General features: G+C 44.9%; 1 protein-coding gene across 1 annotated transcript in view; it reads right to left on the reverse strand.

The window, feature by feature from the left end:
• Positions 1 to 6,522: 6,522 nt before the first annotated feature.
• The window catches only part of LOC308631394 (spermatogenesis-associated protein 31A6-like), a gene marked incomplete at both ends in the record, with an annotated part of 39,679 nt that continues 29,842 nt past the window's right edge, over positions 6,523 to 16,359 (reverse strand). The window contains 3 exons of the mRNA XM_081262607.1: positions 6,523 to 7,010; positions 7,800 to 7,996; positions 10,832 to 10,880. Coding sequence (XP_081118733.1) covers positions 6,523 to 7,010; positions 7,800 to 7,996; positions 10,832 to 10,880 — 734 coding nt within the window. The remainder of the gene's footprint in view (positions 7,011 to 7,799; positions 7,997 to 10,831; positions 10,881 to 16,359) is intronic.

Here is a 16,359-nt window from a genome sequence, read left to right on the forward strand (position 1 = left end):
CATGTGATAGTTGTGCTCAGTTCTAGTAGAGCAGGTTTGCTGACATTTTAAAGCACCTGTCCTGGTCATGAATCATAGCTAATCTCCATTGCTCATGACCTTTCTTTGAAATGATGTCTTTGCTGGGAAGGCCAGAACCTGCTGCAGCTATAACTCTGAAGTGCTTTCCTTAAAATACTCCTTTACATGGAAGGAGATAGGAAATAAGCTCAATGGAACTCAAGTTACTGGTGGTAGTTACTTAACTTCAGCATATTCTGCTGACCTATTTGAGGCACCCTGATGCACACTCTAGGGAAAATCTTCTGGCACAGGCCTCTGCTCATGAGGCCTGAGGCTCTCAGTGGTGGCTCTAGGTCAACTGGACACTTGTGCCTCATGGTCACATGCTCAGGTCCTCACTGCCCCTGGCTCAGGACACAAAGACAGAGTCTGGGTGAGTAAATAATAGGAAAACAGTAGCTGGAACATACCGGCATTCTCTAGAGGGAAAAATGGTAGAATAATGGTCGTGTTATTGAGGGTACATCTCTGAAGACACTAGGTTTCTATAACTGTAAAAATGAAATGGAAATAAAGGAATATGATAGATTTTACTTGAAGATGCAGAAGTGTATCAAAAACTCCTGTAGAAACCAAGAACTCTCTAAGGTGAACTAGAATGAAACTAAGGAAACCATGCCCAACTGTTCCCACAGAAGGGGTCTGCCATACCCTCATGGTGTCCTTGTCTTGATGAGCAGGGGCTGACTTTTGACTTTAGGGCCCCTGAGGAGAGAACAGTATCGTTAGAACATACTGAACCCCCAGTAGATTATGTGCTATGACAGAGCTGGGCTCAGAGCCAGAGGACTCAGGGCACAGACGAATTCAGGTCATCACCATTCCTTTGTCCCCTGACTGGAGCAGGTCAGAGTAGGAATGGCCTAGGGATGGGTAGTGGCCCAGGGCATGGCCTGTCTGGATGTGGCTCTTAGGATGCATCAAAGCCTTGTACCAGGGACTGATTCCACCAATTTACTCTGACCTCTGAGCTTTGGCTCCCACCACCTACAGGTCCTCTTCACCTGGTCTCAGCCACCCTGAGTAGCCTGCACATGGATGACCAGGACCTCAGGGGAGTAGCTGGGATCTTGGGCTTAGTGAACACAGAAAGTAAGAATGGTCACCACAGCCTCCCAGGGCCCAGAATATGGATACAGAGAATGGCTGATAGGCAGTGGGTCTCAGTCATTAAAGCTGGGCTCTGCCAGGACACTAGGATCAGGCCCCGGTAATCTTGATGAAAAAGAGATGCACAGTTCCTTCAGCTCTCCAGGCCTCTCCACCAACACTCTGTAGCTCCTCACTGGAGTAATATAGGATGCCACAAGTTCAGCAGCCTCTGCACAGCAGCCCCTCAAATCTACTGCTGGAGACATCGGATTATCCTCCTGCCACCAGAGACCAGCACAAGCCCATTCTGAGAGGATTTTTCTGGGCTCAGGGAAATCACCTCTTAGAGTGTCTCTAACTGCTTTCTAAGAACAAATCCAGGTCACCTCTGGCCCTAAGTTCCCACTTCCCATGGAATCCATTCATGCCCTCATGCATTATTTAGAGACATATTCCAAGTGCCTGATTCTGGCACACAGCTTTCCATGACCTTGTACTTAGGGGAAGGGGTTTGACCTGAGTAAATAAATAAATGCTGTGGATAGCAGTGGGCCAGGAAGGGACATGGACTAAGAAGAACAGACCCAGCTCTCTTGGGGAACATGGAAGACCTTTGAGATGGGCTCTCAAGGATAAGCCCATTCAGAAGGCAAGGATCCCTGTAGCACTGGGGAGTGAGCATTCCAAGCACAGTGAACTCAAGCAGGGTTTCTGGGAAGGAAGAGCTTCCAGAATGGTTCTGGAAGAAACCCAGTATAGGTTGAGTGCCATGGGGGAGGGTCATGGTGAGAGTGAGGCCACAGAGGCCCCCAGGGGCCATATCTTGCAGGACTTTGAGGTACTGGGTGAGAACCTGAGGTGGTTCTAACCAGGTGAGTTGCACAGGAGGATTTTGAAGAAGGAATGGATCACTTGACTTTCTCTGCTTGGATTTTGGTGGCTCTGTAAACAGTAAAGGGAGGAAAGAAGGGGGAGGGCAGGGAAGGATGTGGGCCTATTGATGAGGAGGGTATTGCAGAGCATCCATGTGGTCTGTCTCTCCAACTTGTGTTTCTGACATTATAATCTGTTTCCAGATGTAGGAAACTGAGCCATTCCCTCCATCTCCCCAGATGACTGTGATGTGTTCCAGGCCTGCACCTGTGGAACACGATTCTGAGGGATGAGGGCAGAAGGCAAAGTCTCATCACAGAGAGGGTCTGTCAGTTCCCTTGCTAAAGCCAGTGGTTATGATCCCTCATTGTAGTTGCAGCTGGATGGTTGAGGGATTTGGGATAATTTTGTGTTTTCTGTGCTGCACTATATAATTCATAATAGCAGAATATTATTTCTCTTTTAATTCACAATTTAATCCACTTTAACTATAGTGCCTAGTGTGTAGCAATTCCTCAACTTGTGGTATATTTGTATGTGTGTGGGGGGGCAGGGAGGAGGTGGAAGGGAGAGACTGCTCACTTCTCTTAGTGGAAACTTCTTTCCTTTTGTTTTCTACTTTCTCACTTTACATTTGTAACTCCATGAATTCCACTCCATCTTTTCTGCACACCTTGTGTTTATGTGGATCCCTAGGATAATGTGTGGTTTCTCAGCTTCTGGGAAGTAGATGTGAGTCCAGATGCTTCTTTGCTGGTTCATATCACTCCTATAGTCCATTTACTATAGGTGTTTATCATGTTTCTAAACTAGTCAACAATCCAGAATTCAGTTCTTGTATCCAATGAGATAAAGTGACATTTATACATTTGAGAAGATAATAACTAATAGTGGACAAATAAGATGATTTCTCTAAATGGATGTTGGCTGCATTTTATTCATATTTAAAATTTGTGATTCTCTAAACTATGGGTCAAAGTTGAGACTAGTGAAAACCTGTACAGGAAGGAATTTTTCAAGTCTGCATTTGGAATCTGCAGTTCTTCTGTTCAGAGGCAATGACATTACAAAGGAACAGAAGATCCTGAGGATTTTCCTAAGCAGAGAATGTCATTTGGGAGGCCATGTTGTCAGTGTCTCAGGGGTCTGGTTGGTGTCCTCCTTGTGCTTCCAGTTGGCTAAGGGGTTTCACATGAAAGAAGAATGATGTGGGGTTTTCCGTAGAAAATTCCTGTGAAAGGTCTCTGTTCAGTCTCTGTGGGAGTTCTGAGTCCCAGTGGGAATTTAAATTGTGAATTGAAAGAGAAATAATTCTGTAGGGGTCTCTGTATGACAATCCTCCATGAGGTCAATGTGTATGTGTGAGATGTCTCTGTACTATCTCTTGGTTCTAGCTAAGGAAACCTATAGGACATCTCTGTGGAGATGTTTCCCCAAGGTCTAGAACTCAGGGAGGTCTCTGTGAGAGATCACTGCATGAGGACCATGTGGCGGTGAAAGTTTGTTGTGGGAGACTCTGTGTTAGGTCTCTGAGGTCTCTCTTGGTACAAATCTCTGCCAGAGGTTCCTCTGGGAGGTCTGTGTGAGGGCTTCTGTGAGATCTCTGTGTGAGGACCCTGAAGTTCATGCTATTATCTGAGGGAGGTTCTTGTGTTTCTGTGACTGCTATGTTGGAGGTTCTGTGGTGGTCTCTGTGGCCATCTTTAAGTTGGGTCTGTGAAGGTCTATGTGTATGTAGGATTCTGTGACATGTCTGTGTGGGGGTCTCTGGGATGTCTCCTGATTGTTGGAATTACTGCCCCTCATAGATGACAAAGCTGGCAGAAGCAGAGAGCAACAGGACTTCCTCCCTCAGGCTTCTGACTGTCCATCAGTATCACTGTCTGTGGCATTATCCCCTCAGGATCCCTGGGATCCACATCCAGCTCCTCTGCACTGAGAACCTGTCTCTGTGCTTTGAGAGAGCCTAGCAGAGCCAGATTCAAGGACCTGACTCTGTTCTAGCTCATTCTGTTCCTAGGTATTTTCTTGATTCTAGGCCCACTCTGGGGTCTTCTCTGATCATAAAAAGCACAGGACCTGGCTCAGGGTTGGCTTGTAGGGCCTGTTCTCACACTGGGAGGGACTACCTGGCTTTACATGTGGGGTACTTTCAGGCATTAGAGCAGGACTATGCCTGTGTCATATGCCTTGGTGGCACTTTGTGGTATAGACCTCTCCACCATGGAACAAAAATGGCAGAGGGTCTGGAGCAGTGCTGCTTCCCCAGGTGGGCCACAGCATCAAACACTCAGTAGACATGGCTTTTTCTCTCCTCCTGTGGGGCCTGCCTGCTTTCCCATTTGGACAGGTCCTGGGAAGAAGCAGCTTATATTGGAAGACAAGTGCAGTCAGGGAAGTCTGCTGGTTGCCCCCTACCCAGCTTACCCCTCCCTTTTGGACAAGTCACTGCCCTCACATGATAAGTTCTAACTGAACCACCTCTTCTTCTCTAGTCTGGGGACAGTAAGTCCTCGAAGCCCAGGGAATCTTGCTTTTTAGGTCTCTGCCTTTCCACTGCAGAAGTGGTGCTAGGGCCATGTGTATGTGTAAAGTCACCAAACTGGAAATCACAGCTAGAGTTCCCTAGTCCTAGCTAATCCAATTGCTAACTCATCCCTTCTATATTTAAAGAGGGAAAGCCATGAGGCCCTATTCAATATAATGCCAGAAAATGAATCTGCCCTACCAGAGGGTTTGCTTCCTCTCAAGGCTGTGTCATTGCTCAAGAGGCTTCTCTAGGTTTTTAGTCTGGGTGTGGCCAGGGTGAGTCCATAATGTCTCCTCCCTCAGGTTGGTGGCTGGTAATATCTTCCCATCCACCACACCATCTTGGTATCCCCATGTTACTCTGCCTCTTTCTCTGGCTCCATTTTAATTCTCCATATCCCATTTTCTGCCCACTCTGCCCCACTGTCAGATGGTTAGTGGATGCGTATTTGTGTCAGCTGTAAGGAATTTTGAGGGATGTCGAGCTGCAAGTGGCAGCCCTTAGTAGCCAACTTAGAGTTCCCACCCAGACACTCACACACCAATCTACAATCTCCATTCTGGACACCACTCTGGAAAGTGAGGAAGGCAGAAGCAGAAGCAGGTGACGTGGCTATGGCATGCACCCTGAGCTAAAAGGAGCTGGCAAGGCTCATCTCCATGTTAGGCTCCATAAGGCAGGGATTCTCAGAGCAGGTGTCCTCTGATTCCCACCAAGGTATCCACCAGCCACCTCTGAACTCAGGGTCTGGATACTACCCCTCTCTCCCCAACTTTCTTGAACGTGGGAAGCTTCTAAGTTCCAGGTAACCCTGTACCCCAATCCCTACAGCCTCACAAAGTTCAGGATGGAGGAAAGGCTCTTTTATTTAGACTTTAGGGCAGGGTCCTTGTGGGATTGCCCCATCTTGAGGAGTCCCAAAGACGTTGCATTATTTCTGTAACGATCAAGTCATGAATTCTTAAGACATAACAGGGGATCTGACCTAAGGGTGGGTACTCAATGCCACGGTCACCTCCCTGCATGTCCAGTCTCTTCTACAAACCAGTATAATGAAGAACAGACATGACCACCTTCCCTATGACCCAGCAAAACACTGATTTAAAAAAATGTTATTAAGCAATTGTCACCTCATTAGGAAGAAGCCTTTATCAAACAAATGTTGGGCTCACATGAGGACAGTTTTTCTCGGTATGGTTTTTATTATGGGAAAAACTTCTTCCCAGCAGGACAAGAGTGAAAAGCATGCTGATGTTGATGAGACAACAAACATTTCTTTAGAGCATAGTGCATTGGACAGTGGACATTGTGGTCCAACATACCTGCCGCCCTGGTCCTCTGCTGGCAGGGGCTGGGAAGAGATGTAAACTCCTTGAGCAGCAAGGCCTGCTTGTTGTCCTTGTTTCTGATCCATCTGTTCAGAGGATGGCTGTGTCCCTTGGACTGGCCTGGTGACCAGGAATGATAGCACCCATCACTCTCTTTTGTTCTGGGGAGGAGGAACCCCTAGAATAACGGGATTCTCTACTCATAGGGGCCTGAAGTACCTCTTTAATTATGTTTTTCTTTGAGGCAGAATGTTCATGATGAAACTTCATTATGATCCATCCAACGGTGGTCATGAGTGTCTGGGCTTCTGACACCCCATTGTCTGTAAGCAGTTGGCTTGTGAGTAACCCTTAGATTTGGGTATTAGTTGATGGGGTCATGATTTGCGTAAGGAGTTTGCCTGCCCTTTGGCTTTACTGTGGAAAATATTCTATAGAAAGTTTCTTATTCTGTCCCCAAATTTTCTCTTTAAAAGAGCCTGGGAGGACTTGTCCCCCACAGTGTCTTCTTCCTTCATGACAGAGGGACAGAGGAACCCATTTCCTCTGCACAGGATTTCTTCCCTCCTGAAATCCTTTCTTCCTGTGCTTTTGACCTGGGCCACACACTGTCCTCCCTCTTGGCAGTTGCTCTAATCATATTTCTCCTGCTCTTCTTTGAATCCTGGAGTTCAGGGATCTTGCATTTTTGCTGTTTTCACTGGTCAAGAGTCCATACAGCCCCTGAGAAGTTGATGAAATGCTACTGGACATGCTTATGGAGCTGAACAATCTCTCCTGGGAAGCTAGGATGTCTGCAGCCAGAAGCACCTCAGGGGCACAGTTCTGATGAAACATGTCAGTGGCACAGTCTTGCAGGATAATGCCAGTAGCCTGTTCTTGAGGCTGGTTCTCTGGCTCAGTGTGTGCTTTCAGGCATGAGTATTCTTGGCTCTGTAAATTAGAACTTCTAGAAGGGGAGGGTCTTTTACTGGTCCTCTGAGATTCTAAATTTCCCAGATGAATATCAACATTTAGGAAATTTGACATCTTTCTGATTCTCATGTTGATTCTCCAGTCAGAAGACTCCTCCTCCTCATCCTCTAGCTCTCTGATTTCTTCAGCTTTTAAAAATTTAAAAATACCTGAAGTGATAACATAATGTGGCATGAGTCTTGTGAGCTCAAACCTCCACTCCCCAGAGACTCATGTATCCATTTCTAGGCTTGGGCTTGGTTGCAGCTATCTCTTGCAGATCCCAAGACAGTATCATTGTGCCAGGTTCTGGCCACAAGAATGTAAGTGTGGGGCTGAGAGGGCAGGCTGCCCTTGTGTACAGTTGGAGAATCTGAAATCCCACAGTTGTCACCAGATGTAGTTCTGATCAGGGACTCAAAAGAGGGTACAGAAAGAGGACTTTTCTGGGTGGGAACTGGAGTTTTTGCTATCCCCTTCAACCCTGGACCTCTCTGAATTGATTTTCCCAGGACCCTGGCATTATGGGTAATGGAGTCAACCTTGGCATTACAGGTGGCTGTAGAGGGAAGGGAAGGCTGTGGAGATGATGAAGCCACAGAGTTTCTCATCTTCAAGATATTTATGTGCTTAAGGACCTTGAGGGGTGGGCCCTACCTGTGCCTCACTCTTAGACTTTTAACACATGCCTTCGGCATCTGCACAGTGCCAACATCAAGGAGGGAGATCTCCTCGGAGGTGTTCCCGAAGGCTCCCCCACCTTTTAAGTTTGGTCCAAACCAAGTTACCTTCTGAGTCTTTGAACTTTCAGGTGGGACACAGACATGGTGTGTGCCAAGCCTGGAATTACAAACACTCACGGGAATCATGCCCTCTTGGATTATCACTGACCTCTCTGAACCAGTCTCGTACAGCAGAGCTGCTCTTGTCTGGAATCACTGAGTTCCAGGAAGACTCACAATTGTCCTTTGCCTGACCTGTCCTTGGGATGTTGTCCCAGGATTCTGTCAGATTCAGAAATGGGTAGATATTGGGTGGTAGTCCATACTGATGTAGCATGAACCTCTTCTGAAGGTGTTGCTCTAGTTTCTCCTGAAGCTCAAGGCTGAGGACATTCCCTGGCGGCTTGTTGATGGGCTTGTGGTCACAGGAGGCCCTGTTCTCAGAAGTGAGATGGCTAAAGATGTTCAGAAACTTTTGGACCAAACAAGGTAAAGCCTCTCTACTTTCTATTTGTTTCCTCAAATGTTGACATTCAAGGTGTTGAAGAGAAGAAGGGGAAAGCAACTGGGTCTCCTTTTGGCTGTGGGGCATGGAAATCCATAGGCAGCATTAAGAGGAAGATGACATGGTAGGCTTGGGAGAGATGATGTGAGATGTTTCTGATGGAGGATATGAGCCAATGATGGGGACTGCCACCAGGGTAAGGATGGAATCACAGGCTGGAGTTGGACAAGAGGGTGGAGCATCTGAGAGGAAGAGTGTAGCCTGCACCTGCCCTGGAATGTAATTAGGTACTTCATTGAATGCAATCAAGGAAGATTCTGCTGAGGGCCCAGACATTCTGACAGTAGCCAGATTTGCTGTGCAAAATAGGGAGGCCCCAAAAGAGCTGGCTGCATTTCTGCTGTAAACATCTCCCAGGACCTTGGTGTTAAAGAGCTGCTGAGGAACAGAAAGCTTCTCTGGCTTGCCTTTTGTGTTCCAGAAGTGTTGTGGGATGGTAATGTCCTTCTTCCTACCCAGTGACTTAACTTTGCTTCCCTGAGAATACAGGGAGTAGATTGTTTCATCTTTTGTCTTCACATTACAAATTTTCCTTTCTGCTCTCTTGCTGATCAGTATCTCCAATAGTTTTTGGACATCAGGGTTAATGAAAGAGTCTCTTCAACCTCTGCTTGTGAGAGTGGGTGGTTCCCCAGTATGAATCCTCTGGTGAGTGAAAGCATGATCTCTCTTGGATTTACTGTATGGGGAGTGGGAGAGGCCCCAGACTCTGGCAGCCATCTGCCACCAGAATAGAGATGTGGGAACAGGTGGGGAGAATATGGCCTGAGATTGCTGGGACAGGAGATGACAATGGGACAGGAGTTGAAAATGGGCCAGGAGAAGGCAGTGTGCCAGGAGATGACAATGAGCCAGGAGATGGCCTTGGCACAGGAGAAGGCACCCAATAGTGGGTGGAGAAGAGCTGTGTGGGTTCATGCCTAGTGAGAGTGTCATTGAGTCACACTGACGAGGAGTCAGGCTGAGGCCTGCAGAGATGGAAGGTGGTCTCTGGGATCAGGAACATGAGATGGGAGAAAGAAAAGTTCATAAGGCTGAGATGAATGTCATTCTAGAGGAATCACAGACTCTGGTGACTGAGAGGCACTCAGGATTTAGTGTGACTCAACAGTCACACTGAACTGAGGAAGTCATTAGGTTTGGTAACAAATTAAAGGCCAGGAGCAATGGTGCTTGCTCAAAGAAGTCAAGGAAGCCAAAGGGAAGAAGGCAGTGGCCAAAGCATCCTCCATAGGCAGTGTATGTGATTGGTGCACTCTAGCTGACTCTGGTTTACACATCTCATCTGGGTCATCTCCTTTTAAGAGCTGGTGAAAGCTGCTGTCATCATGGCAATTCCCTAGGTGGCTCCAGAAATAGGAGGCTCAGGCTGCAGCCAGGATCAGATGGGGCCATGAGATAGGGCTAGTGGGGAGGGGGTGGGCACCTGTGGCCCATGGCTCCTCGCTACCTACACCCTGAATTTCTAAAGCCCTTGCTCTCCAAAAACCCAGAGCTTTAGTCAGATCCTACTCCAACTGAGGGCTTCTGCACTCCCCCATGAGAGCTTTGTGTTGTCAGATCTTATCACAGGCAGTGGGAAGGACACAGGAAGAAATAGAAAGTTACTCACATTTTTAGAAGTGAAAGCAGATCTTCATTCTCTTCCACTTTCTTCCAGCAATCACTATAACCTGAAAATGGAGACTGGGTTATTTTGGATAAGGGAAGGGTGAGTGGTATGTCCATGTGGGGCAGACTGGGAGAGTAGATTCTGGAGGGCCAGCACCAGTGTTTGAGCCATATGACAGATGACAGGTATAGCAAGGCACATGCAGGGGTAGCACTTTGTCATTTATTTATACCTCCACTAGCCCCCATTGTACTCCCTATGGGGAGAAATATTGGACCATATCAAAGAGGAATCAGTCTTAGGGGCACGAGAACTTGTTCACACTTTTGACTAGAAGTCCTACTCCATATCCAGACGAAGTATGTGTGTTGAAGGGTAGACAAATGGCAGTCAGTGTAGATAATGCATCTGTCTCATCAGGAAGATGGGGCTGGTTCAAAAGGAAAGGAAATCAAATGGTCTTTCTCTCTTCTCCTCTCATGTGCCCTCCCACTACTTCTACAACTTGTTGCTAAGGTAGCATGCCCTAGAATTGTTCCTCCCTGCAGGGAGTTGTAGGAGTTAATTAATGCCTCCTGGGCTGATACCTTCCCTGCCTGGATCACTTGGGCCCACCTTTGGGTCATGTATGCAGAATGGGAGAGGAGAGGCAAGAAAAAGGGAGAAGGAGGGCATGAGAAAGAGGAATTCTAAAATACAAAAGGGACTAGACATCCCCACTTATTTGGATACATGTGTCAGGGACCCCTTTTCTGCAGAGACATCTAAATAAAACTTGCTTTCTATGCTTGCCTCAGAATTTCTTCAGTGTTCAGACTTCACCCCTAGGGGAACAGAACTTGGCCCTGATTGATTCTCATCATTGGCAGGATCACAGACAACATGGCTCCAATAGTGCCCACACCAACCTACAGGACATCACCCACCCCGGCCCACCACAGCATTCTGGGCACCTGAGAAGTATCTCTAGTATGGTTTCTTTCCCAGGATCCTCCCTCTCAGGTTTCTGCAAGTTACATCTGGGACATGGCTCTGGTCTCTTGGGGACAGAGGACAGCAAGTCACCTCTGGAATGGAAGGGCAGAGCCTTACCTTTCAGAATGCCACTCTTCTTCCTCTGTCCCTTTTTCACCTTCAGATGCTGACCAATAAGAAAAAGGGGGGTGTCTAGAGCCTAGTTTCTCTGCTTTCTTAGGCCAGCTACAAACATTCTGTTTCTGAACAGCATCACTTTCTATAGCTAGTGGAGAACCTTTTATTCAGAGAACATTTTTAAAGTGGCAAAACTTCATTTTTTTTCCTTTGGAAAGCACAAAAGGGGATTTTCTGTATAAACTAAACCATGGATGTTCTTAGTTACTGATCCTTGGCTCAGGAACACTCATTTCCACAAGCTCTTCTCAGCTGTCAGGCAGGGTTGTGCTTCCCAAGGCCAGAGGTTTCTCCAGCAGGTGATGGAGGCCCTCAAGGCTCAGCCCTGACCAGAGCCCAACACAGAGGAAATGCTTGTTCTAGAGACACCCTCCAGGAGAAGGACTGATAGAGTAGCGCTTAAGGCCTGTCCTTCTCCAGAGGTTCCCAGATCTCTCAGGAGTCCAGACCTCAGCCACTGAGTCACAGTGTGTGCTTCACTCTAGGATCTGCAGCTCACCACATGGATGGTCTGAGATCTTCAGATAGAAGTTCTAGTGCACACTCTCTCTCTCTGCCATGCCCCACCTATCTCAGAGTGATTCTCTGTTCTGTCCTGAGATTTTTTTTAATGGTCTCTACTTATTTTGGAAAAATGGAAAGAAGAGAAGACAAAAGAGAATCTGTTTTTTGTTTGGTCTGGCCTGAGGGTTTCTTACCTTCCTGAAATTTACCTTCCTCCTTGGTGGTGAGAAGGATGGATTACCCTGGAGGCAGGGCAATAAGAGGAGAAAGAGCCCCAGACCACACACAAAGGCAAGGATCATAACCATTGCCCAGGAGGTGAAGCTGGGGTTCAGCCATGAGGCACTAACACTATTCAGAGGAAAGAGGATTCTCCATCATCTGAATTGCACTGTTCTGTTTGGACAAATGAATCTCAAGAGTTCACTTCAGCAATGAGGAGTTAATACCCAGGCCTGTGTCACACAGGGCTGTGCCCTCTCATCACAAAGGGATACTGAGAGCCGGGGAGGTGCAAGAATAAGAGGCAGCACCACACCCCTGCCCTACTCTCCAGCCCAGCATGTCCTCCACCCTCCTGGGCCTTTTAGATCCTTTCTTCCAACTCCACCTGCTCATCCTGCCAGAGGAGACCTTCATCAATTTCCTGTTGTTTCTGCCTGGTACCCAGACATGACCTGTTTCCTTGTAGATCTGTTTAGCCCCATTGATATCACACCTTTGGAAAATTGGATCATTTCTCTGTTATTTCACAGGGATTGTTACTCTCAGATTCTCTCCTGTCTGCAGTTACATCTTTCTCACATAATATTTTCTTGCATTGCACCAACTCAGACATAGAACTGAAATCTCTTCTTTACATATTTATTTTTGTGAATTTTGAATAAAATTTCTTCATATTTTTTTCTAGTTATTATCTTCAGTTAGAGGGTCTTGAACATCAACAACAAATAACTAAATTAAATATACCATTATTAAGAATTCAGAAGAACAGGTACAGAAAATGAAAAAAAAACTTCAAAGAAATTTTTGGATGTTTCTAGTATATTTGCTTCTAAAATCAATGAATGTTCAATGGCAAAGATATTTTGGGGAATTTCTGTACAAACACAAACATGGACAAACACACACAAACAGATGCAAACCCAAGTATTCATGTGTGATATGAATACCAAATATCCATCTGTGATTTGTGTAGAAATGGATTTTTTTTTTACTTTACAAAGTGGAAATATTGAATCCAGAGGTCTGTGTTTTACAACAAATTTGGTTAGTTTCTAGCCCTTATTTTACAAGGAGTTTTTCTTCTTCCTTCTCTCCTTTCTCTCTCAGTGTCTCCTTTCACATGTGCCAGTAGCTGTGCTGAAGGGGATGTCCAGGTCATGCAGCACTACTTGCTGAAAGTATCTCTGCTCCGTGCTGCTGTGTCCTCTCTGGTCCTTTACTGTACACAGGTTGGCTATACTGATGTGGGTCTGTTTCTGTGTAATATTTGCTAATACTTCATTGCATTTTTTCTTATACTCTCTTTCATGACAGATTTTAGTCTGTAAATTTCTTATAATCTTTGTCTGATTTTGTTATTACATTAGTGATGGTCTGATACAATGAGTTAAAAAGTACCTCCTTTGCATTGTCTTCTGGAAGAGATTTTAGAGAATGGACATAATTTCTTTCTTAAATGTTTGTTAGATACCAGGAACATATCTTGAACTGGTGGGATGGCCTTATTGGTTCTGTATCTTTGATAAGTTACAGTTTTATTCAGATTGATCTTTTTGTGTGTGTTAAATCTAGCATATTTGTCTTGCAAGAAATTAGTACATTTCATGTAGTTTCTTGAATTTAAGAACATTGAATTGTTTGTGGTATTCTTTTACCATCTTTCTAATGTCTATAGAATTTGTATTGATGCCACCCTTTTAACTTCTGATCTTTCTCAATTTATCATCTTTTTTCTTTAATATATTTTCTAGAGGCTCATTGTTTATACTGATTATTGACAAATAATCACACATATTTATAGGGCATAATGGGCCTAATGTAATGCAATGATATATTATGTCAGGTCAGTTACTATCTCCTACCCACTGCTTTTCATACTTATTTCTTTATTGTGAGAAAATTTAAACTCTACATTTTAGCAGTTTTGAAATACACAATGTGAACTGTAGTCCCTATGTTAATCAGCTTTTTGTCTCTGTGAATTAAATACCTGACAAGAATAACTTACAGGAAAAAAAGTTTATTTTGGATTTTGCCATCTCCATCACTGGGTCCAGGGTGAGATAGAACATAAAGACATGGCAGAGGAAAGCTGCTCAGCTATTGGCAGGCAAAAAGCATAGAAAGCCAGGTGTGATGGTGCATGCCTGAAATCCCAGCATCTCCAGAGGCTGAGGCAGGGGGGATTGCAAGTTCAAATCCAGCCTCAGGAATTTAGGGACCTAAGCAACTTAGTGAGACCTGTGTCAAAATAAAACACAAAAGGGCTGCACATGTAGCTTGGTGGTTAAGTGTTCTGGATTTATTCTCTAGTATAAATAAATAAATAAATGAAAATAAAAGAAGGGAGGGAGGGAGGGAGGGAGGGAGAGAGAGAGAGTGAGAGAGAGAGAGAGAGAGAGAGAGGGACGGACGAAGGCGAGAGAGGCTGGGAGGGAGGGAGGGAGAGAGAGAGAGAGAGAGAGAGAGAGAGAGAGAGAGGGACGAAGGCGAGAGAGGCTGGGAGGGACACCTGGGCCTGACACACAGTTTCTTAATGTTACATTATGCCCTCAAAAGGCACACCTCCTGTGACCTAGTTTCTTCAGCCACTCCCACCTGTCTGCAGTTAGCACTCAGTGGTCCATTCAAATTAATTCATCTAAAGGAGCAGTCTACCTAAAAGATTGCAGAGCTCATAATCCAACCTTTTCACCTCTGAATATGTTTACATTACTGAACACATGTGCTTTTGTGGGGGACATTCCCAGATCTAAACTATGATAATGACCATTTTTTTCTGGGCTTTAGAAAATGACTTCCTCACCCTTTGATTTTCTGCAATTTGAGTATGTGTTTTTTTTGTGGTGTTTAGTTTTATTTTGCATTTTCCATGCTTCTTGAGGGAAGAGGTTATTAGCCCAATGATTAGATCTCAATCTTTTAGTGAGTCTGGGCTCTTGAAAGGAGCTGCATCAGTTTCCTCATTTTCCTCGCTCTCAGGGACAAGATGTCTGCAGGCAGTTGTAGTTGGATGTTTTCCTCTCTAATATGGAAGAGCAGTGGGAGCTGGTGTTGAGTGTGTTCCTTCTTCCAGGTAGAGGGCTAGAGCAGGCTTGAGTGTGGTATTCTCTTATCTTGGGTCATTTAGGGTCTGATGAAATTTCAGTAGGCTATTCTTTTGTAAAATATTTTTTCCTAAGGTTGAAACTTCTCAAGAAGAACAGAATGCTTTGGTTGCCTTGTGAGAATCTGGCTGAGATCCTGGAGGTAAAACTCACCAAAGTATGAAGAGCCCTGAGTGACTGAATCAGCCTTATCCACACTGAGCTCAATATTGTTTGGGTATTCCTAGTCTAGTACTGCTTTCCAAAGAAGCTTCTGCTCATGGGTTTCCACATCAAGAACTTATGAATCTCTGTATGTGCCTTTCTGTTTAACCAGTTTTGGATAATATTTGGTCCTGGGATTCAGTTTCTTTGAAAAATCTGACTTGATTTTTCAGTTTGTTTACTTTTTTATGTTATGAGGGTAGATTTCTTACTGGGGCACTCAACCACTGAGTCACATCCCCAGCCTTATTTTTGTGTTTTATTTAGAGTCAGGGTCTGATTCTAAGTAAAACACAAAAATAAGGCTGGGGATGTGCTTAGCCCCTCACCATTGCTGAGGCTGGCTTTGACCTCATGATCCTCCTGTATCAGCCTCCTGAGCAGCTGGGATTACAGGGATTCAGCACTAAGCCTGGCCAGATGGTGATTTCTAAGTTCCTCACATGATGAACTGGAAAGACAACCCCCCTAGTGTTATTTGTGCATTGTTTATTCCATTTTCCAATATGATTTTGATACTCTTAGGTGTATCTGGCACATATGAGGGGATTGCATTAGACTGCTACACTGATGATCCCCAGTGAACTACATCTCCCAGTAAATACTAACACTCTTGTGTGATTCCTTGTCCCAATAACTTCAAGCTTGGCCATATTATTTGCTTTGGCAAATAGGTCTTTATTGAATTAATGTAAGAGAGGCTAGAAAAGAGCTTACATGTTGGGCTTGTCCCTGAAGACTGCTGTTGTCTGTGGAAGCTCATTCTGACACAATGGAGAATAAATGGTTCTTAGGTCTCTACTGTTTATGCACCCTTCCAAGACCCAGATATGTGGGTGAAGCTATTTTAGACTGTAGGTTCAGCCAACTCATCAATTGATTATAGATTCATGAATGGTTCAGGCAAAATTAGCTCAAGAAACTACAACCAAACCAGAGAGCCACAAGTCCTAAAATGATGGTGCTTGAAGTAACTGTGTTTGTTATGAAACAATAGTTAATTGATGCCTTCAACATTGACAATTTGAATAGGATTTAAAATGAAGTCATTTTAATATTAATATCATTAATGTCATATTAATATTAATGCCATTTTAATATTAATGTAAATCCTTATGATAAGATAAAATAGGTTGCTTTATTTGCATTGTCTTATTTCTAAATATTAGACTCAATGTGAATTAGGTAGATTGTTTTTATTATAAATGAATACTTCTGCTTCAGTGAGTAGACATCTTCTTGCTCTTTTTACCCTGTTCTGGAATTACTAGGGATCTCCACATTAAGTAAGGGATGGATGAAGAGCTCTGCTGCCTCCTTTGGGGCAGCATGGGGAGCCCACTACAGAAGGAGGAGAAGCCCCATCCCAACCATGTTGGGTATGCCCCAGGTCTGGCTGCTATCATAGACAAGAGCCATTTATATCAG

The sequence above is a fragment of the Spermophilus citellus genome (assembly GCF_964194105.1).
Source record: "Spermophilus citellus genome assembly, chromosome: 12".
NCBI classification, from domain to species: domain Eukaryota; kingdom Metazoa; phylum Chordata; class Mammalia; order Rodentia; family Sciuridae; genus Spermophilus; species Spermophilus citellus.